This window comes from Lissotriton vulgaris, chromosome 7 (assembly GCF_964263255.1).
Source record: "Lissotriton vulgaris chromosome 7, aLisVul1.2, whole genome shotgun sequence".
Classification (NCBI taxonomy): Eukaryota; Metazoa; Chordata; class Amphibia; order Caudata; family Salamandridae; genus Lissotriton; species Lissotriton vulgaris.
The window spans coordinates 1,498,367,752-1,498,393,304 of NC_141695.1; the positions used below are offsets into that span (position 1 = coordinate 1,498,367,752).

Below are 25,553 nucleotides of genomic sequence, written 5' to 3' on the forward strand. Positions count from 1 at the left end.
AAACCTCACATTTTGCTAAAAAAGAAAAATCATATTTTTCTCACATTTCTGTGTGGGACCACCTTGCTGGCTCAAATTTCCTACCACCCATTGTTCCCCTCACTCTCCCGAGTAATATGATACCTCGCCTAGTGCCATTAACAGGTATGGGGCAAAAATGTTTAGAGGGATATCACAGAAAACTGATAAGCACTATTTTTATATGTTTTTAGGCTGACTCCGCTTTGGGCACCTAGATAAGTGAGGTATTATTTTACTCCGGAGATCGAGTGGAACGCTAGGTGGTGGGAAATTTGTTACGGTGTGGTGATCCTACAGAGAAATGGGAGAAATGTTGATTTTCTTTTAGCTAAATATGAAGTTTGCAGGGGATTCTGGGTAAGAAAACATTGAGGGGTCCATGCAAGCCACACCTGACTGGACTCCCCCAGGTGTCTAGTTTTCAAAACTGTCTGGGTTTGATAGGTTTTCCTAGGGGTCTCCAACCTTGTCTGTAACTAGTGCTACTTACGTTCAATGAAAGTGATCCTGAGCTACTAATCTTATTAGTGTTGTAATAGGGACCACGTAAAATAAGATTACTGTACTGACCATCCTCATGCAAGATAACCCGCAATGATCACCTCCGTGCATCATGCAGAGTTGTTAGCACTAATGTTAAAAAGTGTTTTCGATTTGGAATTCCTCTATATGGGTATTACTGAGCAATATTAGTTGCTATGCCCCAGTCACCAGGGAGCGGCAGCTCCTCCGCTATGGCTCAAAGGGGCAGGAAAGGAAAAATAAAACAATACTAAACAGGTTTTATTATTGTTTTATTTTTCCTTTCTTGCAAGTCTTTGAGGGTTGAGTGTTGGGGAATGACAAGCTGCAAGAGGACTGGTGGGAACTGTTGTCAGTGTGCATGACTGTTTCTCCGGCTGTCACAGGCTGGCCAAACCATCTCGCGTATTGAAAAGGTCTCCAACCCGATCTGCGCTGCCAGGTTGGAGTTAGCTGGCATAGACTCCCAGTCCCACTGGGAGGACAAATTCAGAGTGCTTAGGCCAATCCGGAGCCTGCTCTAATTTTATGTGGATTCTGCCAGCCTAAGCCTGCGAGAAGAGAGCAGAAGAGCGCGACGCGACCGGCTGCAGGTTCTGATCCTGTCCGGCCACTCTTCCACACCACCAGCCACTACTGTCACCAAGTTAATATTAGTAATATTGCATGATTTATCACTCAAATATAAGCTTTAAATATATTTAGGAAATCCATTTTCTCCAAATGTTATTTTATAAGTCCTGAAAACACACACATTTTTATTGCAAAGAAACACCTTTCAAATTTGGGATACATATAATAATTCAACCAAACATAAGTTTCTGATTTAGCCTGCTGTGCTACACACAGGAGAGCTACTTGCAGGTAGCCGGAGAGCTACCAGTAGCTCACAAGCTACTCGTTGGAGAAGCCAATCCTAGAAGGCTGCCGAGTCCGGGACCAAAAACGCAGGTGACCCACTGGCAAATCCAGGTGATTTAATGATCAACAATTCTGATATCTCCACAATATGCTTTGGACCTTTCCCTGTTGTGGGCACTTGCCCCACACAAACAAGGAAGGTAGAATTCTTATCGGGAGCCCTGGGAAAACGCTGGGTGGTAGGAAAATTGTGCAAAAACCCATTGATCCAGCAGCTTTCCCATACAGAAGTGCAAGATTTTCTTTTTTCAAAGTTCGATGTTTGCAAGGGATTCTGGGTAACAGAACCTGACGAAAGTCACACAAGTCACCCCATCCTGGATTCCCCTAGGTGTACATTTTTAAAAAATGTACAGGTTTGCTTGTGTTCCCTAGATGTCAGCTGAGATAGGGTCCTATATTTGTTTTTTAATTTTGGCTGCGCACAAGCTTACCAAATTGTAGTTTTTGGAATATTTGTTGTGTGCCTCGGAGGTATCACTCTCTGACTTCTGGAGCGTTGATAATTTGGACTACGAAAGCGATCTCTAAACGTAGAAGTCGACCCTCTGAGCACAACAGTTGAAATCGCAATAAGCGATATATTCAGTTTAATCAATATTTCTCCAAATATTGCACCATGCAGTTTGTCTGTGAATGTTTTTATTTAGTTCGTCAATTCATAAGCAAATTCAATTTGCGTTGTTCTTGTATCCTACATTATTTTAAATCAACATATTACAGACTGATATCAGATCATGTTCCCAATGCATTTCGTGCACTATTGTGTACTTCTTCTGGGGAATCTAAGTGTAACAAAAAAAAAAAGAACTAAATGAGGTTCCACTCCTTGTGATTGAATCAACTTGCTTAACCTGGTTTCCCAGAATACAAATTAAACGCAGGATACTAGCGTACTTATTACAATGTGTCACCGCGGTAAACACGGTTGGACACGCTGATGTAACTGATGTGAAATTTAATCTTTATAAAACTCACCTCAAGAGTACGATGACATTATATTTATCGCGGTTAACTATAGCTCGACATGATGATTTATAAATCAGACACGGCCACAATACGATCGTTTTTTTGACGATTGCGCTAACTTTTTAGTTTAATAGGGGTTTTCACTAGATAACTTCATTGACAAAAGCGAGCAACCCAGATAACATGTTTTCTGTTCACTGTTTCATAAAGTCAATACATGCATGTAGATAATGTTGATGACAATTAAATGTACCATTCTGTTTTTTCAAACATGCTAAATACACCGTGATGTATCTGTTTATAGAAAGCCTTGATACTTTTATAAATTAATGCAAACAAATAAATGCATGCACAAGGAGTGGAACCTCATTTAGTTCTTTATTTTTTTGTTACACTTAGATTCCCCTGAAGAAGTGCACAATAGTGCACGAAATGCATTGAGAACATGATCTGATATCAGTCTGTAATCCGTTGATTTAAAATAATGTTGGATACAAGAACAACTCAAATTGAATAAGCTTATGAATTGACAAACTAAATAAAAACATCATTCAAAGACAAACTGCATGGCGCAATATTTGAAGAAATTTTGACTAAACTGAATATAGCGCTTTTTGCGATTTCAACTGTTTTACTCAGAGGGTCGACCTCTACATTTAGAGATTGCTTTCATAGTTCTATGGTCCTATATTCACAGCTAGGTACATTGCAAAAAAAAAAGGGTATGTTTTCAGTGGACAAATGTGATGTGTCCACGTTGCTTTTTGGGCCATTTCCTGTGGCAGCCACTTGGCCTACCCACACAAGTGAGGTACTATTTTTATTGGGAGGCTTACGGGAACACAGAATAAATAGTAGATCAAGTGCTATTACAAATTAACTTTCCATGCATTTATGCCTTCCAAATGTAAGACAGTATGGTAAAAAGAAGTCATTTTGAAAAATGCCTTCTATTTTCACATGCTAGTATGGGTACCCACAAATTCGGAGATGTGCAAATAACCACTGCTTATAAACTCCATATGTTGTTCCCATTTTAGAAATACACAGGTTTCCTTTTTACCTACTTTTCACTGTCTATATTTTACCAAATGAATTGCTGTATACCCAGTACACAATGAAAAACCATTGCAAGGCTCAGGTCAGTTATTGGCTCTGGGTATCTTGGATTCTTGGTGAACCTACAAGTCCTATATATCCCGCAACCAGAAGGATCCAGCAGACATAACGGTATATTGCTTTCAAAACTCTGCCATACTTAGAAGTTACAGGTGAAAATGGAGGCACAAAAGGCAATTTTTTCAACTCAATTTCAATATTTTTTATTTCTACTATTACTTTCTATAATAAAACATTAAAGGATCTACACAAATGACCTCTTGCTGAATTCTGAATTGTGTCTGCTTTTCAGAAATGTATATCTCTCTGGGATCTATTATAGGTTTCACACCCATTTCTACCACTTGCTGGAAGGAGGTTGAAAGCACAAAAAATAGGAAAAATAGTCTGTGTCCCAGTAAAATGCTAAAACTGTGTAGAAAATGTTGGTTTTCTGACAAATGACTTTCTGTTCCTGAAAACTGGGAAGATGGTGCTTTTAGCACCACAAATGCTTTGTTGATTCAATTTGTAGGGAAAAAAACAGACGCTTTCTTCTGCAGCTTTTGTCTGCTTTTCAAAATGTAGCTGTACTTTGACTAATTTCTCTGTCCCCTCAATGAGAATCTACAAACCCTGGATGCCTTTAGAATCCTCAGGATGTTGGAAGGAAAGGACGCAAATTTTGCGTGGATACCTTATGTAGACAAAAAGTTACTGGGGCCGAAGTGTGAACTACTTAAATAACCAAAAAAAGACTTCGTACGGGGAGGCCGAGGATGAGGACGAAGGGGTTACATTTTGAGCTTAGTATCATAATAAATCCTAAAGATCCACCATTTACCTAATGATGTGCATCTTGCCTAGGATCCAATAGATAATGGCCTGCCCCTAGTTTGATGAATACATTTAGGGAACCTTCAACGTGGCAATGCTGCTTTCAACAACATTAGCTCTCTACTCAGAATTCCAGCAAATTGCATTTGAGGAGAGTTCTCAGCTCTTTTACCTCCTGAGAATATGCATTCAGATGTTGTTGTATATGCTTTGAGTTAGCCTTTGCATCAGTAGGGTTTCAGAGAGAAGTGTACCGGCTGGTGGGGAAAGTCAATAATGTGACCTACTGTCAGGGCAGTATTTTAGTTTACTGGACGGGCACAGGTGAGAACTTTTAGGTGTTAAAGGAAGTTTTGAACATTTTGAAGGAGAGTGGTCCTACCATAAAGGGGTAAAATACAAATCAGGCATTAGTGGAGTAGATTACCAAGGCCACCACATTGACAGTGAGGAGTTAAACCAAAGGAAAGCTTTATTAAGGCTATCAAAGATGCTCTCATTTCTGCCAGCAAGGTGCACCTCTGCTCACTCTTAAAACTAGCAGAGTACCAACAGAAGGTTATAGCACATTTCACAAACAAAGGATGCAAGGTTAAAATGAAGAGATGTTTAGTGACTGGTGTTTCTAGCACTTTGATATGATGTGCCAAACGATTATAGTAACTGTTGTGAGCAACACTATGGCCTTGGTGCCATGGTAATCTAATATTCACCTAATGATTGGCCAGACGAGAGATCCATGAAAGTGGTTCGGTGATCATAGAGGCATACACAGATCAGTAATGAATCAGAAGGTGTAAGAAACGCATATTCCTATAAAGGGTAGCTTTGTTCAATATCAGGAGAAATTCTAATTTCAAGGGTCTCAGGATGAGTCATAACGGTGCATTTGGACTAATGTTGACAACGTTTCAATCCATAGTTAATCAGAGGGTCTTACTCAGGACAGGTGATCGATATTTCCCGAGATTACAGAGAATGGGTATGGGCTCCTCATACACGACCAGTTTTCAAAAACGAGTTTTTTCAAGCTTTTTATTATTCACAAACAATTATATCTTAGTTGTAACTTGTATTTGGCCATTTTTTTTTTAAATATTAGAGGTGATTCGAATTGACAAGTAATTTGTATAAATGCCTAGGTAAGTGATATGCCAGTGCTCGCCACTGAAACTTAATTTTACTTCTGCTGCTCCACATAAAACTTGAACTGAAGATCACATTGAAAGCTTAAAAGTCACAGCAAATTCATATTTATTCATTAAATTCCTATACATCTTCTGCTCCGTCTTTAAGGTTCTTTAGAGCAGGCTGCCGAAAATGCTTGTGAGGTAAACATATTTCCCCAATTTAAGTAAACCTTTGAAAAGAAAAGCTTTTCTTAATGCTAGCCGAAATGTTGACTGTTTGATGTTTTGACAATTTTAACTGATCATGTATTTTAAGTTTTAGACTGTTTGTAACAGTGATGGCACACATTGTGTCATAAACTACCTTAAAAGAAATGTGACATGAAAATGATTTAGAATTATGCCTTTCTTCTGCATTCTCTAATGAAACTTATGCAAAAATGTAAAAACTGTGAAAATAGAAATAAATACCTTGGTCTCCGTTGAGAAGCATCAGTATAAAGGAACTTTGATGGGGAACATGAACCATACTCTGTGAAGCGAAGCAGAAAGCATTACCATACTATTTATAAACTTGTAACAGAAATAGAAATCTCAACATCTTCACGCGATAATTTAAGTACGATACACAAATGTCTGTAGCGCTTTTAAGTCAGAGATAGAAGGCCCTTCAGTAGAGAAGAGGTGGAAGTAAAATGCATGTGAAAATTCTTCCAAGACAGCTTATGTCCTGGAAGAATGTGACATGTAACATGTGAATGTAACATGTTTAATGGTTTACGACCACAAGATCACATTGCAACCTTACAGTCACAAGTAAACCACAAAACTGAAAGGTGTTGTTACTAAAAACTAAACCATGAATTATTCCTGAAAAGGACAATATTTCTGTTGTGGCAGGAAGCCACAAGTGATGTAAATGAAGAGAACAATTCAAAAGCGTAGGCGACAAAATAGGAAAGAACGTAAAGAGGACAATCAAAGTAGAAGGACATATTTAGATTAGCATTCAGCAACACCTTCCCTCTTTCTGCCCAATAAACAGATCATAAGTCTGCCCTAGAATTCTTAATGACTTTGCACGCTCTATGTCAGAATCAACCAGTCTTCAAATAGCGTAGAGCAAAACACAGCTAGAAGGCCAATGTCCAGGTACAGGCGATAGGAACACATCTCCCCATTACCATCTCCTACACTGGGCGAGAGAGGGAGTGAGTACAGAGCTAAATTCAAGAACGTATTCATAAAGCAGTAGGTACTCTAGTGTGTCACATGATGATTTATTACGCATACATTCAAGGCCGCATCCTGACACCGAGCACAGCGCCAGCGGTTCGTTAATGTGCGCGGCAAGGTTGTGCAAGGGATCCTTGTAGATCCCTCCGAGGCATGGTTTGGGCGTCTTGGTACTGGTTGCCGCTTTGGCATTTGCCGCAACAACACATTGGCCGTGAGAATGGCCATTCAGTGGTTCTTAGGAGCCTACAGGCAAACTCCACAAAGCACCACCCCATGTTCCCTGGTGGACTTAAGTTTCAAGTGAGTGGGACTGGACGTGATACCCCACGAGCAGTCCTGGAGCCAAACACCCATAGACATGGGTGCTAGCCAACAAAGGAGAACAGACACAACGGAAGGATGAGTCAAACTTGACACTCCAGGGAATCCGACATCAAAGCGAGTGAGATGGTGCTAGCGATTTATACACAGAGTAGAGGCAAATTTCATCTACCTTGTGCGAGACACCTCTTGGGAGTAACAGGGGACTTTGATTACTGCAACAAGTGGTGTTAACCATGTTGCCAGGAATGCGTCAACCTTTAAAAAGTGGAGGGAAGAACCCCAGAGGGCAAGTGGTGATCCAGATCCGGACATTAAAGACAATGAGGATGTCTAGAGTCAGGAAGGCCAGGGTTGCCAGAACCCCTTCTCGGCCAGACCCACCAATACAGAGAACGGACAGAGGCTAGGAATTCCCAGGAGTGAGGGAGTAGCCAGAGACAGTTCCTGCTCAGAGTGCTTAGCCGTATGACTTGAGACCAACTATGCAGCAAAAGTGGAAGCTAAGGAACCATGTCTTTTGAGTGTCATAAGACTGAATATTTGTGTGTGTTGATACGTTTACTATTAGTTAGCTCCCAACCAGGGCGGGTTGTATAGTTTGAAGGAAAGTTGGGGCGGAATGTATGTTACATCGCACATGTGGAGACGTATTACAAACACTTGCATGCATGCTTCCTGATGCTGTGCACCGTGTCAGGGGTTCATTAATGTACGGAACAAGGCTGTGCACAGAGGCCTTGACGTTCTCTCCGCAGCATTGGTGTAGGTGCGCAGTTATTGGTCTCCACTTCACAATTTGCCACACCAGCACAGGTACTTTGCAGCCAAGCTACTGTTTTTTTCTGCCACTGCAATGCTCATTACACCCCAATCCTGTCCTCCTAGTCACAGTGCTTACTTGTTGACTTGTTGAATGCAAGCCTCCCTCCCAAGACAGTCACTTCCATACTGAAGAAGTACTTTCACTTTGCTTACCCACCTTAAAAATGTATGTCTTTTTTCTATTTCCTACAAACTGGTCCCACCTCTCCCTCCCGGTTAGAAAAGCCAGAAACTGCCTGTCAAGCGTAAGTAATTAATGGCAGGGGGAGGAGAGAAATTTGGACTGTGATGAGGAAGACCTGGAACAGGAGAAATGAAGACTGCTGGCAAGTAATCCAACCATCACAAGTCTCAACTGCACCCACCCTCTCAATTCCCAATTCAGAACAAACAATTCAGAAGCCTCCTCCCTGAACTGGCCTCTGCGACTCTAAAAATCCAATCCCACCAACAGTCACCTAACCACACACATGCTAAAATTCGTGACAAAAGCGCTCAAGAACTTCTAATTCTGAAAACCTTCTCACTACATCAGACTTTTGGAAAGCTCAAATCACTCTTCCATACAGCATGACCCTTACTAGTGACCTACACACTGCAACACTACCCAACTCCATCCAATCCACCTGATAATGCAAACTGAAACGTGTACACTAGCTGTCCCGACCACCCAACCCTGAATCACCCATGGAAACCAACCAGCATACGGAATGTATACCCTAATGCCCCTAATCAAAAATAGTTTTATTTGGTAGGTATTACCAGGGTTCACACCTTTAAACGTGCATGTGGGTTTATGTCCTAGTTTTAATTATTATGTGCCACTTGACTTGACCAATTAGTTGTCCAGGGACCTATTGCCAACTAGGTTACCTCATTTTTGAATTACCAAACACAGGGGACCTTCTGCCTCCTCTGCAAATTCATGGTTTACCTTTGAGATTTGTGTGGAAATGACACAGTGTTCCTTTTCAGCCGTCAATGCCATCCGTTGTATACTCACATGTATTGTGTTGAAAGGACTCCATTCTAATAATGTAAACGACCTGTACTTTGAACAATGACTTACAATGTACCCCTCTTGTACACCTCCATCCTACCCACCCTCCTCCTTTCCTCTGATCCTCTAATTTTTGACTTGCAACTTTTCCTCCCATCTGCCTCAATCCCCGTTTTATCCTGTACCTCACCATGTATCACCCTTGACCCACTAACCGCCTGGCTCACTATATTAATAACCTTTCCTGGTCCTGCCCGACCATCATCCGTTTCACCTCCCCCTCTCTCTCCACTCTCTATTTCTTCTACCTCTTCTCCCCTCCCCTCGTCCCTTCGTCTCTCCTCTCCCTCTCTCTCCACTTACTAAACTCCCCCTTCTGAACTTCACACCTCCTAACTCCCTCCTCTTAACACAATGACTCTACAACTGTCCTGTCCCCTACCCATCCACAACCTATTTTGATAACCTTATTTCCTGTTACCCAACTATCACGCTTGCAGCCGTGAGAAAGCCCTGGCTTTTCAACCCCTGGGCGAAACACGTGTCGGCTGTCTTTCGTCTCCTGCACATGACTTCAAATAAAAGGAAAAAATACCAAACAACACCAAAGATGAGTTCTTATTTCCTCAGTATATATGACGCAGAAAACTAAATTTGGGGATTCTATTTCCCCTGAATTCTGTATTTGGACGAACATAAAACCAATCATACAACACATTCCCTAATCAAAAATAGTCAGGAACATATTACACTTTCTTGCTTACTCATATTTAAATATATTTACCCTTTTCCTTTGGAAACAGAACTTACGACAGACCTACCAATATTACATTGTCAGGATGTAAAAGAAGGCACTACTGGTATTGTAGATACAGATTAAAACATATTGCTTTGCCACCAAATAGTATAGTGTACTATGTAAAAATATACATAACTAGAGGCCACATAGTTAGTAATAGCTTCACTATGCGCTTTTCTTTTTTGGTGTTACTGGTGGGCATAGTTATAAACGTAAGTGGGACAGCAGTATATGTAATGAATGCACATACTTACATTTTGTAAAGACAGAAAAAGAAACCTTTTAAATACTAATTTTGAATATATCTGCATAACTAGATCTGTACAAGTAAAAATCGTGACGTTCAAAAATAATACAAAGTTATTCATGCTGACAATTTTCTGTCCTTTGTTACACAGCATCATCACACTAGTAAGAGGACGAGATTACCACTAACAAATGGTGCAGGGCAACCACTCGATTAATGCAGAAAGTGGACTGCCAAGCACATGGGGAATGGTATGACCAACAGCTATTCAGGACAGAGTGACCGCCACAGGACAGAGGTACAAACTAGCACATGGGCTGGATAACTAATACACATGTGGGATATGGACATCTTCAATCACATAGGACGAGCGGCCAATAGAAACAAGGCACAAGATGGAGGAAAGGCAGCATGTTTAACTGTGAATAGTACCACATGGACGGCATGACAAATGGGCGCGTAGAGCAGAGTAACCACTGTGGTGAATAAGGAAACATGAACTATGAAGACCAAGAGGCTGCAGGCCTTGGCTAATTAAGAAGCAGATCGTCCATCTTGAAAATGTGAATAAATATTTCTGACTGACTGATCATATTTCCATCATGCTCACTACCGTTGAAGGTAACATAGAAGGAAGGAGTAGGCAGTCAGAAGGCAGCTAGTGCAAGAGATGGGAAACATCCATTACAACGCTGTCATTACAATGACCTACCTTTACAACGCAACTGTTCCAACACAACTGCCTTTACATTGCATGCCATTACAACGTGTGCTATTACAACGCATGCCATTACAATGCATTATAAGGTAAGTAATAGAGATTTTCCTTAGTATTAGGGTGGGTATAGGTTTTGGGGTACATGGGAATAGTAATTTTTACCCCTACACTAACCAACACTTTCCCTACTGTTGCACTCACTGGAGTGGAAATAGTAATTTTTACCCCTACACTAACCAACACTTTCCCTACTGTTGCGCTCACTGTTGGGAATAGTGAATTTTACCCCTACACTATCCAACACTTACCCTACTGTTGCCCTAAAAGTATTATGCGTTGTAAAGGTATGGCTGCAATGGTATGCATTGTAATGGTATGCGTTGTAATGGTAGTTTTAAAAAATGCGTTGTAATGGCATGCGTTTGAAAATCATGCAATGTAATGGTAGTTGCGATGTAAAAACTGTGTTGTAAAAGCATGCATTCTAATTGCATGCATTGTAACGTCATATATTCCAAGAGATTATTCTTATGAAATCTCAGCATTAACGCACCCTGCAATGCATGGTCCCGCCCCAGGCCATGGAACTTCTTCATCGGCTATAGAGGGCGGAGAACATTACTCACTTACTTTACTGTTTGATATTTACTGATTTTGAAATTTTTACTAAACCTTTCCCCTCACCCCTGGACCGACAGCTGAGTAAAATATGATTGTAATCTAGGTCTTTGACCACAGATAATGGTGGCATCTAAGTTATGTGTCTTTCTCTGCCTCTGCTCACTGCTGGGGCCTATTGTATCTGCACAGGTTTAATGCAGGAAATGCACTCTTCGTGGGGGCATTGAACTTTTAAAATGCACAGTTGGCTGGCATGGGTCTGCATGTGTGTCTTCCACCATTCAACCATGTACAATAAGATTAGTCAGCTACACCAGGTGGGTAAAAATGATTAAACTGGGCATTTTAGGCTCTTACTACAAACTATATAAAAATTCCCCTATCAAAGACTCAACCCTCCGGCAGGCTCGCATTTGCCTGTAGTTGTTGAAGTTGAGATACCTAATTGATGAAGCAACTGGAAACGACTTAAAGTCTAGAAGCAGGTGTTACCTGGTTGGACTGCCTCTTTTCTAATACCGTCTGAAACCGTGTCCAGTCATTTCATGGGTGTTGCTAAGAGAGTCCTCTCCCTGAGAGTCAAATAAGTCCCTCAGAGAATAGCACCCTGAGTTAGGTATTAATGAGGGGGTCATCACTTCACCCTGGTCTCTAGAAGACTGCCCGGGTCGATGGAAGAGGGGCGTCTACTGCTAAGCCAATAGCGTTGCACAGTTTTAGAATTTTTCATTGCTTAATTTGTGACAATAGGTCTTTTTTGGCGACCGGGTCTTAATTAGCATTTTGAGAGTTTGACACCGAACAAAAGAGACAAGGCAGAAATGGGAGAATAAAAGAGGAGGGGAAGATAGGAAAACAGTGACAAAGGGAGAAGGCTGTGGTGAAAAATAACCTACAAGAGTGAGGCAAAGAGACAGGAATTGTAGGATGGTGGGATAAAGAAGCATGAGGTGGAATCAGGAACAAAACAGCCTCTGGACATGCCAGTACGGTCATTCAGCAACACCCGTCGAGGGCACTTAAGACTAACTTTGGACCCAAACTTTTTTTAATTTTTAACTGTTTTTCAAATAAAGTAGTGACATTTTGTGAATAACCTCAGGTACTAGGAGTTAGCTTAGAACCCCAACAGCCCTGTCGCCATCACCATAACCCACCCCGATATTTGTTGCTGCTGCTTTTACTACTGCCCTGGAGTTAGTGAGGAAGTCTTGCTTTATCTAGAGGATCAAATTCTTCCATAAGTGATCTTGACCATTTTTAAACCTGCTTTGATGAATACTTCTGCCCCTTGGCTTTTCCCCAGCTAGAGGCGCTGTTGTGGCCAGAAGGAATTCTACATGGGACCAGGAGCAGTAACAATGTTGCTCTTGTGCCCAGCGCCTTGTCACAGGCCAGCGCAGATACCATCTGAATTCCCGGACTCTTGCGTCATGTAATGGAGAGATCAGAAGCTTGACTGGGACATTAGCAAACAAACCAGGTGTTCTCGGCCTAATAAAGCAAACAGTCATTAATATCAGCTCAGCTACAGCCAGTCCTTACCTACTTATCTGCCAGAGCACAGTCCCTGCAGGGAATGGCAGGGGTTTGAAGAATGGCAAGGAACACATTGGAAGGAGATGGAGGGAGGCCAAGGTAAGCTGCTGCCCTCGGAAATTTTCAGCAGGAAGCCACTTTAGGAACCATAAGGATGACTTGCCGGTCACAATGGAAAATACACTGGGAAGAGACAAATATTTGCCGATGGTAAAGAATAGAGCGGATTACAGTAGGTGTGGACTTGCTTTTTCTTGAAAGGCTAACAATGCTCAACACTTAGGGCCATATGTACGAACACATTTTCCCATAGACACAGAATGGGTAAAACCCTTTGATACATCTGGCCCAGAATGCACAAAATGCATCAAAAGGAAGGAAGACTCCTTGCGTTCAGGGGTACCTGCAGGAACACTGTAGACTAGACTGCAATGACTAGCATTTCAACATTGGTTGCTGTCCACTGCCTCTCCTGGGTGGATGTCAAACCCCAACCTTTAAAAAAGAGGTCAAGGGGAAAGGAACGAAGAGGGGACAGCAATTGACTACAAAACTCACAAGAAAAAATGCCTACTTACATGCATAGGCTAACTGGTTCTACAAGGCATGACTTCCCCTTCTCTGTGCTCAGTAGTGACAAGATGCGCAAGTCCTATGGAATCAGGGTTACTGATGCGATCCCTGTAAGAGCCCAGCATGGAGGTACACCTTTCTGCAGTATTTTACCAGGATATCGAGTAGATAATATAATGTGGCTAAAATATTGAAGTCTCAATGTGGAGAACCAGAATACTTGCTTTACTTGGGTCACATCCAGGGTGGCAAAACCATTTATGCAATCCCTGGGGAGGGGGGCTCTAACTTACATGCCCTGGGTAACATTTACTAGGGACTTACAAGTAAGTTAGCATAGCCATTTGGGTATGAACCAATTCGAAATACCTGTTAAAGGGTAAGGGCAGGGGCACTGAGATATGGCTAGCAGGCCTCAGTGCACTCTCAGGCCACAAAAAGACAGCAGCTTCAAAAAACAAGCATTTGCAATGCAATAGGTCTCGCATTTTGAGCTACTGGCATTCTAAATTACAATGTCTTTTATTTATATTGTTTTTTAAAACAGATAAATAAAAGGCATTGTCATTTCCAATGCCAATTGCTTAAAATTTTGTGAATGCGAGACCTATTGCATTTCAAATGCTTGTGTTCATAGTAACCAAACACGAAAGTACACAGCTCGATAATGAACTCTTTGGCTAATGAGGGGAAATCAGTTAATTCAATCAGCCCAGTGTTCGTCTTTCATTCGAGGCCACAACTGCGCTGAAGATCTCTGTGACCAGTTTGCGACATCTTGAAAGACAAATAAACTAAATAGTTTTACTCCTGGCTGGCAGAATCACGCAGTTCCAGCAAAAAAACATCAGGAGGTTGAACTACTGCCAATGTCATAGAAAAGAAGTGACACTATAGTCAGGTTGTGGGATATGCGGTCTCTTGTAGATGCCCCAGGCTGTCGCTGCTGTACTGCGGACATTTTTAGTTAGTATGGGCAAAAAATCCGTTCCGCTCACGGAATTTGCGGATTTTTGACAATTTCACGGTCCGCGAATCTCGTGAAATTGCCGAAAAATCCGCAAATCCGTTTGCGGGTGGATTTTTTTTTCAGAAGCCCGCAAGTTTGGCAAAGTTACAGGCACACATGGTCACTAGAGACAAATCTTCTGGCCCTTTACGCAGCTGCATTGTAGGAAAAGCACTATACATTTACCCAACGAGATAGCACTTACTGATTAGCCAGTAGAAAGTACTCCAGTTGAGTAGAGGTATTGCACAAAACGGTGGCATCTTCATGGACAAATATGCAGGGCAGGATTCATTCTGGCACGATGCTCCTGTCACAAAAATTAAACCTCAACAGGAAGCACTTACAGATATAAATAAAGCAGGTGCCCGAGTTGAAGCTCAAATTCAGTAGCATATTAATCGGCCCTAAAAATTAGTGAGCAAGGTCGAGACTGGGCAAGTGTCCTTTATCCCCATATCTGCCGTCAAAAATTAGCTGCATTGTGGAAATGGCCATGCCTGTCCGCGCTCGCGGACCCAAGAGCAGAGCGTTGCGGGAGGCATCTGAAAAATGCACGGCGAGGAGCGGGATGGTTCGTGGAAGCACGTCTGCGCTACGAGGGGGCCTGGCCACGAGAAAAGGGCCGGCTCTGCGGGGATGACAGGAAGGGCTGAGGTTTTCTATGCAAGAAAGAAAAAAAAAAAAAGAGTAAAAAAGTAACTGAGACCTGGGAGCAGTGGGCCAGCTGTTTGCGAAGTTGAGTGTTTCCTGTTCCCCTGCTCGGTGCTCGGCTGTGAGTCACCCAGACACAGAAGGCTGGGAGGGCTGGGGGACGGGAGGGAGGCAGGAGCCTGTGCTGGAATCTGGGGCTCGCTCGGCACGGAGAGGGACATCGAGGGCCAGAGAGAGGCCCCCCGCATGAAGAGGCCCCCTCGCGGGCTCCGGCCTTGTCTAATGAGAGCCCCGCTGGAGGGACCATGATGGAAGGGCGGCCCCGGGGCCGGCTCTGGCTGCTGCACGCTGCCCCCGCCCGCCGCGCCCGTCCCAGGCTGGCTGGCCTGTGAGCAAAGGAAATGCGCTCTCTGCTCTGTGTGGATTCTGTACGGCGCCTGGTGTGCTCCGGACAAGGACCTCTGGGAGCTTCTGTTTCTGAATGCACCTTTGTGGTGTCCTGGCCAAAAGCGGCATAGGAATTAGACTTGTAATAGTGTATGCATAATCTCCAAAGGTCAGAGGAATCATACTGTCTCTGAGCCTTTTGGCGCGGTGGCAAAGTTAAGTTACAGGCACACATGGTCACTGGAGACAAATCTTCTGGCCGTTTACACAGCTTCAGTGTAGGAAAAGCACTATACATTTACCCAACGAGCTAGCCCTTATTGATTAGCCAGTAGAAAGTACTCCAGTATATATTTCTGCAAATCCACGAGTCCGCAGATCCTCAAAATTCGCCCATACTTAATTTTTAGTAGAAATGTAGTTCCCAGTTCAACTTGAGAAATGCACCAGATTGCTATTTTGGAGTGCCAGGGCGAGCAGTTTGCAGCGAGCCCCACAGCCTCAGCTTGGCAATACGCGAGTGCAGGGCCATGTGCGAGGGCGGGATGCACCGGGCTTCCTTCTGCTGGGGGTGGGCAGTAGGTTTGGCCTCAGCAGGGAGCGTGTCTGTGTGCACTGCCAGAGTCCCAGTGAGAAATAGGGGACATTAAAATAAATACATATGAACTCCGCTGGGAGGAGCTCCCCCTGCCTGGACCAGAGCCCCAAAAGAAGAAGGCAGCCGGCGTCTGCCCGCAGTTGGGTGTCCAGCTCAAATTCGGTTTTCAGTTTGGAAGCAAACACTTAGATACGAAGACTTGCCTCAGTAAGAAGCAGAGCTCAGTGATTTCTCACATAAATGGGCAAATAATCACAAGAGCATTTGAGGAGTGGTCAATCTTCCTGAAAGGTTGGATATCTTATTGATGCGGAAGTGGCGTAATATGCGCACTGCTGAATTACACGCCTGATAGGTATCAGATGGGCTTCGCACCCTTTAGAAGGCGCTTAACATCACTTTTTTTGCCGATGCCTCGGTTATCACATTTACTAGTCCAACCCTGGTCGCAGGATGCGCCTCTCTGAAAGACGGCACAGCAGAACTTCACAGTCACATTTATACCACTCCCGATTATGTCATTCCTCGGCTGACGGGCTCTGTTGAGGTATCAATTACACTTCAAGCAGAGTCACAGGAGAGTTATGAAAAATGGATGTACTCGCATTAAAATCACTCTTAATTCTGGCCTCGTTGCAGGGATCTGATGGCTTGAATATGTCAGATAAATGGCAGTGAAAGCGAAAGTCCACAATGTTATTTTAGGAAAATTCGAATCTCAGAGTTAAAGTGAGAGCGGAGGAGTAATCTGTTCCTGGCGGAAAGTAACGTAATCATCGTGCCAAAAATAAACAGAACCTCAGTGTAATTTATATCACAAAAAATGGAAATTGAACCTTCGGGGACTGAATCGCTACTGTAACAAGTAGGTCCGATTGCATTGCAAATGCTTACATTTAAAACAGAGCGCGGCGCCGCTTGAAGGGCACTGTGCTGGTTTATTTTATTTTTTTAACTTTAACACGAGAGCGGTGTCTTTGAAGCATGTGCTGCCCTCAGTGTTAAAGTTAAACAAGCTGTCTCCACGTGCACATCTCCGGTTCGTGCAGGCACAGCGAGCAGAAGACAGGGAGGGACAGGAGATGTGCTTACGCACACATGACCGTACGCGACAGGAGATGTGCACGCGTACACATGACCCCTACACGTGCACATCTCCTGTCCCCTTTCAGCCGAAAAACCAATGACAATAGGTATCGCCAAGGCGCGTAGCGCATGCACGGCATCGCTAGGCGAGACCTACAGACAGCAGCTTCAGTCCAAAAACTTAGGGGTGACGATACTAAAAGAGACATATCCTTAAAATAAACAACTGCTGTTGTGCTCATCTCTAATTCAGACAAACAGTGCCACCATATGGTAGACTGTCATAAGTGCTGCTGTTGACAATTAAGTGACGGTATCAAGCACCGGAAACCACCAGCTCAAATTAAGCACTGCATATAAATAAGTATAGGTTTCCTATATTTAACTTCAGAAATATTTACCTTGATGATATGTTTATCTTCAAGGTACGTTAATGCTGACTTTAGAATAGTAAATCTTTACCTACTTGTTTGCACTTACAGTCAGGAGTTTTTGGTTCTCGATTTTTAGTCAATTATATTTTGGCACACTATATTTTGTAATTGATAGTCTAACATACAACCCCTTCCTACAGCTATGTAGGTGCATATCTGCACTGTCTAGAAATATAACACTTACTGAAATTTCTAAGTAAAGGTAATGGCCATGATGGATCTGCTAAGAATGTTTTCGGTCCCTCTGCTAGTGTGACAATAAAACCTGACCCTTGGTCTTGTACTGTAGTTGTGTGAGAAAATCTCATTATATTTGTAATTATGAGTGACTGCTTGCTTATTAATTACCTCCTAGGTACTCTGACGATACTCTATATAAATGACTAACAAGACAATAATCTTTAACAACTTCTCAAACTTTTTCTACAACCAATCTCAATAGGTCACAGCAGGCCATTTGCATTTTCTAGGAATCCTAATATTGTTAGTGTTCATAAACAGGTTAATGAAGGCAAACATCAGTGGCCAAGCGCTAAAGCCCTCACAAAATTGATAGATCACGGCAGAGCATTAGTGCTTCCCACATATTGTAACTCGCTCTCTTTATGAGAGGACTAGACTGAGAATGGCTGTCAATTTTTGTTTCCACTTAAAAAAACACATGCTAACCCATACATATGGATCAGTGGCTTTTTCTTAATTAAACATAAGAATTATCTTGCTAATATTGCACTTTAGCAAGTACTCATTACAGTTCTTTAGGATGCACCTAACAGACAGTGTTTAGCTTTTCTTTTTGTGAAGACCACTTGTGGATCATACCAAAAACGTAGTAGCTTATAGACCATCCATTGCTTACCATTGCTGGTTTTACTGTCACTGTCATTTATTTGCTTCTTTTTCAATGCTTTGCCTTACTTTTCTAGTATGTGTCCTTTCCCTGGAGTATATCCTTTTTAAGATGCTTTTGATTGCATAATTTGTACTCTTCCACTGCTCCTATTAAGAGAGTTACTTTTTTCTTTTTCAATAAGCTTTCATTGGCAGTGCATGTGTTTCTTGCACTCTCATGGGTGCTGCTTACCCACCCCCAATACACCGTATTTGCTTGCCCTTCACCCACTCACCATCCACTCTTCTCATCACAGTTTTTATATATTTTTTTCATGTAATTTTTTTTGGCAGGCCAAGGCCACTCCGCTTTCTAAAAATAACTTTTGGGCAAGTTCTGTTGCGCCCTCAACCGCCCTTCCCCTCCACTCCCATTGCTTAACCAACGACTCCTTTGCTTACAACTTCCCAATGTTCATTTTTAATACTTTTCGTTTTTTATTTTTATTTAATGAGCTAAGTAGCATCCACCATCCTTGGCTGGTAAAAAAAAAAAAGCAACTGCACTCTGCCACTCCATAGGTGCATTGATATGTTGAAAAAAACACAGTTGATGGACAGAATGTAGAACAATGTCATACATTCACCCCAGTACAAGGATCTGGGCCTAAATCCATCGTTTTTTTGCACTCCACACCACCCTGGGTTAGACACTGGCTATATGCAAATCAGCTCTGACCCTGTGCCAACGGCACTCTGCCACTCCATAGGTGCATTGATATGTTATCACATATGCATGCAATTATGGAATGATGTGATAGGCATGTCTCGCAGATGCTGCAGTATTAGCAAACAGCTTTGAGAAACCTAATCGATCAACAAGGTGAGACCTATGAACTTTTCCAATGCTTGTTTTACTGTGAGAGATTTCATTTTGCCATGTGAGTCTTGAATGTTACTTGATGCTGCTATGGCTTCCCAGACAAGTTCATCATCTTAGTTGAGCTTTTTTTAAATTCATGGGCTTGTACTCTATAGAAAATATGCATAATAACAACATCTGTTCTTTCGCAGTCTCGGTTTCTGACATATCATTCTGTTTTCAGGAAATCAACATGCTGGAGATAGAATTAAAAAAAACGTGCACATTAAAAATTCTCTGCTGTTAAAGTATTAAGCTTACAGCATGACTCTAGGCCATGAGGGAATGATCCTGGTCCGGTCAACAGACAAAACTGTCCTGAAAGGTTTATGTCAGCAAACTATGTCCTCAGACAATGAGTCTACCTGTTTGCATATATCAGGTGGCAGAATTATCAACTACTCATGTATGTCTTCTAATAGTTTTAATATATTTTTCATTAGTAAAGGAGGGTGCATTAGGCACCTGGGAACAACAAGCGAATCAACAAACAATAGTAGTAATATTAGTGGCTTATTACTCATATAACCAATAAAACAGCTCATGTCAGTGGTCACACGGTCAAAAAAAGAAAAAGAAACCTTCTCAACAGAGGAGACTAAAGATTTTAGAAAGTCGTGGCTTAAATGTCTACCACAAATTGCATCAATCAACTGAACCAAGCAAGCCCAACTTCTTTCAGGGGAGCTCGCCAACTTCACAGCTTACATTTTTTTAAAGGGACAAAATACTGTATTTTACAACACAATGATCCCACTGTTATTAAAAAGCCAAAGGATCTAAGGGGGTTCCTGAAATATTCAAAGACTTCCATGATGTGCTAAACAAGCCTGTCTCCTTGGAAGGGTGTTATGAAATCCACGCCTCTATGGTTTTGTGTTGGTAAAACGTCAACCTAACCATAATGTCCCTGTAACCTTTGTTTTTTTCCATGAATTTCCATTTCTTTAACATAAAGTGATAAATAATTACCATAAGTTAATACAGCCCCCGTTGCGCAGAGTCTTTGGCTGCGCATGGTCGGGGTTGGACTCATGCTAGGCCTTGCGTCCAACCCCCATATGCATCCAACCCTATACTGCACAAAGTCTTTGGCTGTGCGTGGCAGGGTATGGTGTGTGAGTTTTTTCCCCCAATGGGCTTCGGATCCAGGTACCACAGTTCCTCGATTTGTGGCCCAAAAATGTTTGAGGCCAACTTCTTGCCCATGAAGAGTCCCTCAGGGACTCCTCTTTGTGTCCTATGTGGTCAGGATAACTGCCTCCTGACCACACATGTGTTCTTGTGTTCAAGGAACAAGGGTGACCCTATTTACAAAAAACCAGGGTATATAGTGTAGATAGAAACACAAATATAACCCATGAAATAACTAAGCTGGAGGAATCCGGTGCCTGAGAAGGATTAGGACTGATATTTGGATCCATTGGCTAGGGATTTACCAAGATAGGGGAATGGCTTGGTAGTGTAGGGGGAGGAATTCTGAAACAGCTTCTAAACCCGCTGTTGCTTATATTGCTTGGCAGTACTGATGTGTTTGTTTCCTTGAAATTTCGCAAAAGAATTTCATAGCAAAATATGGATTGAGGGTACAAAACGTTGTAAGCAAAGGCAGGAAGAAAGCGGAAGAGACTTGATGTAAAGGTTGCAGAAATGCAAAGTGATCTTTATGACACCTTGAAGGACTTGGGAAAATCTAATAAGAAGAACTTGAAATTAATGAATGACATTGTGTAATAAAGAATTGAGGTGATATTTACAAATCATCAGATGGGGGTTGTGGGAGCTGATTCCCTTTCACCTTAAATGCATCGCAAATCGGGGAGTGCTCTAACTTGTCATGTTTACAACGTCCTCCATCATGTACCAACATCACCAAGATCACATGTACATATTAAGACTCACTCTAATAAGTTGAAAACTGTACCCAGAGTCTTCTTTGCTATGTACCAAGGACACTTCACTTGTTCCAGGCTATGGACATACACTGTATCCATCGGTCTGCTGAATCAACTGTGGGAATATCGGCACATTCAATGTAGTGCTACCATGAGAGAATCTCCAAATGTGTTCTGTAGTAAATTGTTTCTTCTGCTTGTTCCCTATTGGTGCATGCCCTAAGAAACGCAAACCCATGTTGAATGTATGACTATTTTTGTCTAAACCCAATAATAGAACACGCAGGTTTCTATGGAAGAGATCCTTTTCCCCACTCTTCGAAGGCAAATCTATGCCGGATTTCTCCTAGAGCTCTACCGAGTTCTTTGTACCTATGACTTATCTGTGTTGCTGCAAAATTTCCTAATGGTACATATTTTGTAACCGGTCTATAAATCTTTATATAAGGCTTTGAAACTACAACCTTTATCTCTCATTCTTATAAGAAGGTTTATCACTTGCTACCAAACTTAATTGAGTTAACCATAGTGACAGTTTCAGTCGGGGAGCAGCAAAGTCCGTGTCGGGACTACACCGCTCCCGATCCTAGGTGTTGGCGCGGCCAATGTAAGGGATTTAAGGTAGAATGTTCCATGCTAAAAGCTTTCCCAAATGCAGATGTGACTATTTCTCACTGATTCGTTCCTCTGTGAGAATTCAGGATGAGAAGTGGAATGATTCACCACACAAGGTGGGGGCGTTAAGGAAGGGCTTTCTTCTCAATAAAAAAATATTTTCCCATTAAAGTAAAAAGTGTATATTTGCACAGGCGTCTGGCTCTATTCTCCTTGAGGGTTGTTCTCTGCTATGCTGAACTCCACACATCACAAACAGCACCCTGGGAGAAGAGCCACCTGACATTCCCAGTACTTTGCTTGGAAACTTGTGCCTAACACAGATTTCCAGCCATATTATTGAGAATATTGGTGGGCATCAAAAAGTAGTAAATCTGTACCCACACCTGGCTTTAAATTTACGGTTGTAAATGTACTACTGTTTTGTGAATCAGGGCACATGGTACTTTGGCTATTGAACCAAGACTGGAGCACTAAAACTTTCAGAACCACGATGCAGGAGGTGCCTCAAATCCTGAAAATGTTAACATGAATTTTTAAACAATCTTGCCAGTCAACAGTATAATGTGTCAAGAGGAGAGAGACAAGGATGTCACAGGATGACGTGATCCAGATATATAACTTGTCACAGGACCATCAGTTAAACGCGATTATTATGAACAATAGTTCGCTTGCTCCAAAAATACTATTATGATCGACTTGATTCTCCATTTTTAAAATAGCTGTACAGTATTCATGTATTTGTTCCTACTTTCAATTGTTGTAATTGTGTGGGACGAAAGACAGTAGTCGACTACTAGAAGTTGAATGATGATATAAAGTGTCCTACTTTCTTGTTTTTCTCCTTCTTTTGCTAACCCTCCAACATGTATTTCTCTCATGTTCTATTTCTTGCCTTCTGCTCACTTTACCTATGGTGTGCAGGTCTTGTTGTTTGGAGTTGTCTGACACACACGGATAACAAAACTCAACTGCTGAAAAAGTGATATAAGAAACAGATTAAAAGATCCCGACATTCTTCTAGAATGGACATTATGGTTTCTAAATGAAGCATATCCATTCATTAACAAATGGAAAAAAGCATTAAGATTTAGGGGTCTAATAGTATGTCGGACGGATCACCACCACCTGCATGGCGGTGGCGCCCGCCCTCCATTTACAACCGCCGCATGCCATTTACCCCCGCCATATTATGAGGGCTGGGTACCGCGGCGGACGGGAAGACCGTCCGCCGCTATTCCGCCGGTCGACGAGTCCACTGGGCGGAAAAGGGGTATAATATGGTCACGGTGTCTGCAAGACACCACCATCCATATTATAATGCAGGCGGGGATGTGCCTTTCCGTGGCGGCTTTCTGCCATGGAAAGGCATGCGGTGTCTGCATGTGGGGGCCCGTTGTGGGCCCCCAGGGTGTTGGTGGGGCGGGTGCACATGGGGGGTACCTATGGTACTCCCCTGCATTTGCATGCACAACGTGGCAGGCACCGCGCGGTGCCTGTCATGTTGCGCATGCAAATGCACAACATGACTGTTTAACATTGTGGCGGGTGCTGAATACAGCACCGCCCTCCACAATGTTAAATATACAAGATGCGACCGCCATGGTGGCGGTCGGTCGCATCCTGATAGGCACAGAGGGACCGCCGCACCTCTTGCAGTCGGCCCCGTTGACCATTACAGTGGCGGGCTCGCGCGTAATAGACCCCTTAGGGTTCAGAAAAATAAAGCTTTGATGCCTGCGCCCAATAGGTGTAGGCCCAGCTATAGTTATTAGTACCAAGGGTTCAATGGCACTGGGTCCCAGCAGCAATAAAGACCCAATGCACCCCTGTCTTTTACTGCCCATCGAGTGAGCAGGGGGGGTGCCTTTTCCTTGTTGTGCTAGGACCCAAGACAACTCAGATACAGGCATGAGAAGGTTCTCGGTCAGACCTTCTCTGCTCTTAAATGCTAAGTCTTCATCCCTTCATAAGGGGCGAGAGGTTCACACTTTTGCTTAAATAAAAACATAAGTACACTAAATCATTTGAAATTCTTGTCACATTTAATTCTAACTCGTGCATGCATACTATAAAAAAAACACAATTCCTCTGGCTTCCTTCCTGTTACTTACTTCACTGCACAAAGCATTTTATTAATGTTTACGTTAGAATTCAAGTGCCACACAGGGCAGCCTGACCCCAAAATGGTAATCTCAAAGCCAGTGAAACACTCAATTCAAATTCCCATTTACCACCTTCTTACAGAGATCACATTAATATAAACGGAGGATAGCAGATGTATCCATTTTCAAATTGCGTCGTTCGGTTTAAAAAGGAACGCCGAGTTCGCCTTGCCAAGTACTGCACTCATAACCTCCGTGTTGGAAAGAGTGACTTCACAAAAAATAGGTGGGTACATAGACTGCGTTTTTATTAGTACAACAGAAGCAGCCACTTTGCCGCGACTGTCCAACATCACAGCCCAAACACATTTTTCTAACGATCTCCAACAATGGATGTTCTGTGCTGTAGCCTACAACAAACACTCTGTGCAGTTCATTACTAGGATTGACATTTAACCCGAACGGGTTTCGATCGGCACCAGCTGCCTTTTAATGTCCCAGCCAGTACAAAATAAGCTAAATCACCTAAAAAGCGGGTATTTTTAGCCGTATCTGTACATACTTCAAATAGCCAATAGAAAACGTTTTAAGGGTTTCTAGAGCTGCATTAATGATCCATGACTAATATTTAAAACACGATAGAAAATAAATGTTACCAGGTGATTTTGTTTGCAGTCCAATTTAGTATCACATCCTGGCCTTTGCAGACAAAACCACAATGAAATGCCGGTGTTTTTGTCTTGGACAGGTGGCAACTCTATACGTGACTGGCTGTCATCGGCATGAGTTGAGCTCTCTGAGCCACCCTACTGGCTTATACATCTTTTTAGCAGGTGACTGAGGGTTGTAGGACAGTATGAAACTGTCACATTATCAGCTCTGTAATCCATTCAGGTCGATGGTTGCATACATATGTTTCTTCAAAGTGACTTGAGATATAAAACATGGCCGCCATTATAATTAACTTGAGTCCTTCATCACTTTTGACACACAAGCTACTTCTAATATCAGTGCCTCATTCAGCTAGACTGTAGCTGGCTAGATGATCATCCTACATTGTATCAAGTAAAAGTGCCTACAAGGCATTTTATTTAAACATGGATTGCATTTCTTTTAGACAATATTGATGAATGCCCTCAAACTAGCAAATTAATTTCAACAAAAAAATAATAGGGTGACTTAATAAAGAATTAATCTTTAAAATCCTACATTGTGGTAGCATCCAGCTAAACTCTGCTATGCAAGATGCTTCTCCTCTTACATTACTTATTTTTCTGGAAAAAGGAACTCCCAGAGACCCCATCGTTTGTAACGCCTTAACATCACAACAAGCTGGGCAGCAGCATGGAGCATAAGGCCGCGGAGGAGCCGAGAAGATCAGTTAATCCAGCGTTTCTTGATTACCCTGCCTCTACCTCACAGCAAGTGGGGCAGCGGCACGGAGTAGAAACCAGTGAGCTGTGGCGGGCTCATTGTCGTACCTGAGGAGCGCCATTGGTCCAGCATTTCCTGCTTGCCCTGCCTCCACCTCATAGCAAACGGAGCACCGGCATGGAGCAGTGAGCCACGGAGGGCTCATTGTTGGACCCGGGGATAGCCGGAGAAGCAAGTGGAAGGACGAGAGGTGAGTGAAGGGA

The 25,553-nt window shown here is 42.6% G+C and overlaps 1 protein-coding gene across 1 annotated transcript in view; it reads right to left on the bottom strand.

Annotated features, from left to right (window-relative positions):
- The window catches only part of LOC147705870 (arf-GAP with SH3 domain, ANK repeat and PH domain-containing protein 1-like), a 1,082,966-nt gene that overhangs the window by 109,663 nt on the left and 947,750 nt on the right, over window positions 1-25,553 (bottom strand). The window contains exon 25 of the mRNA XM_086932322.1: window positions 5,970-6,030. Coding sequence (XP_086788448.1) covers window positions 5,970-6,030 — 61 coding nt within the window. The remainder of the gene's footprint in view (window positions 1-5,969; window positions 6,031-25,553) is intronic.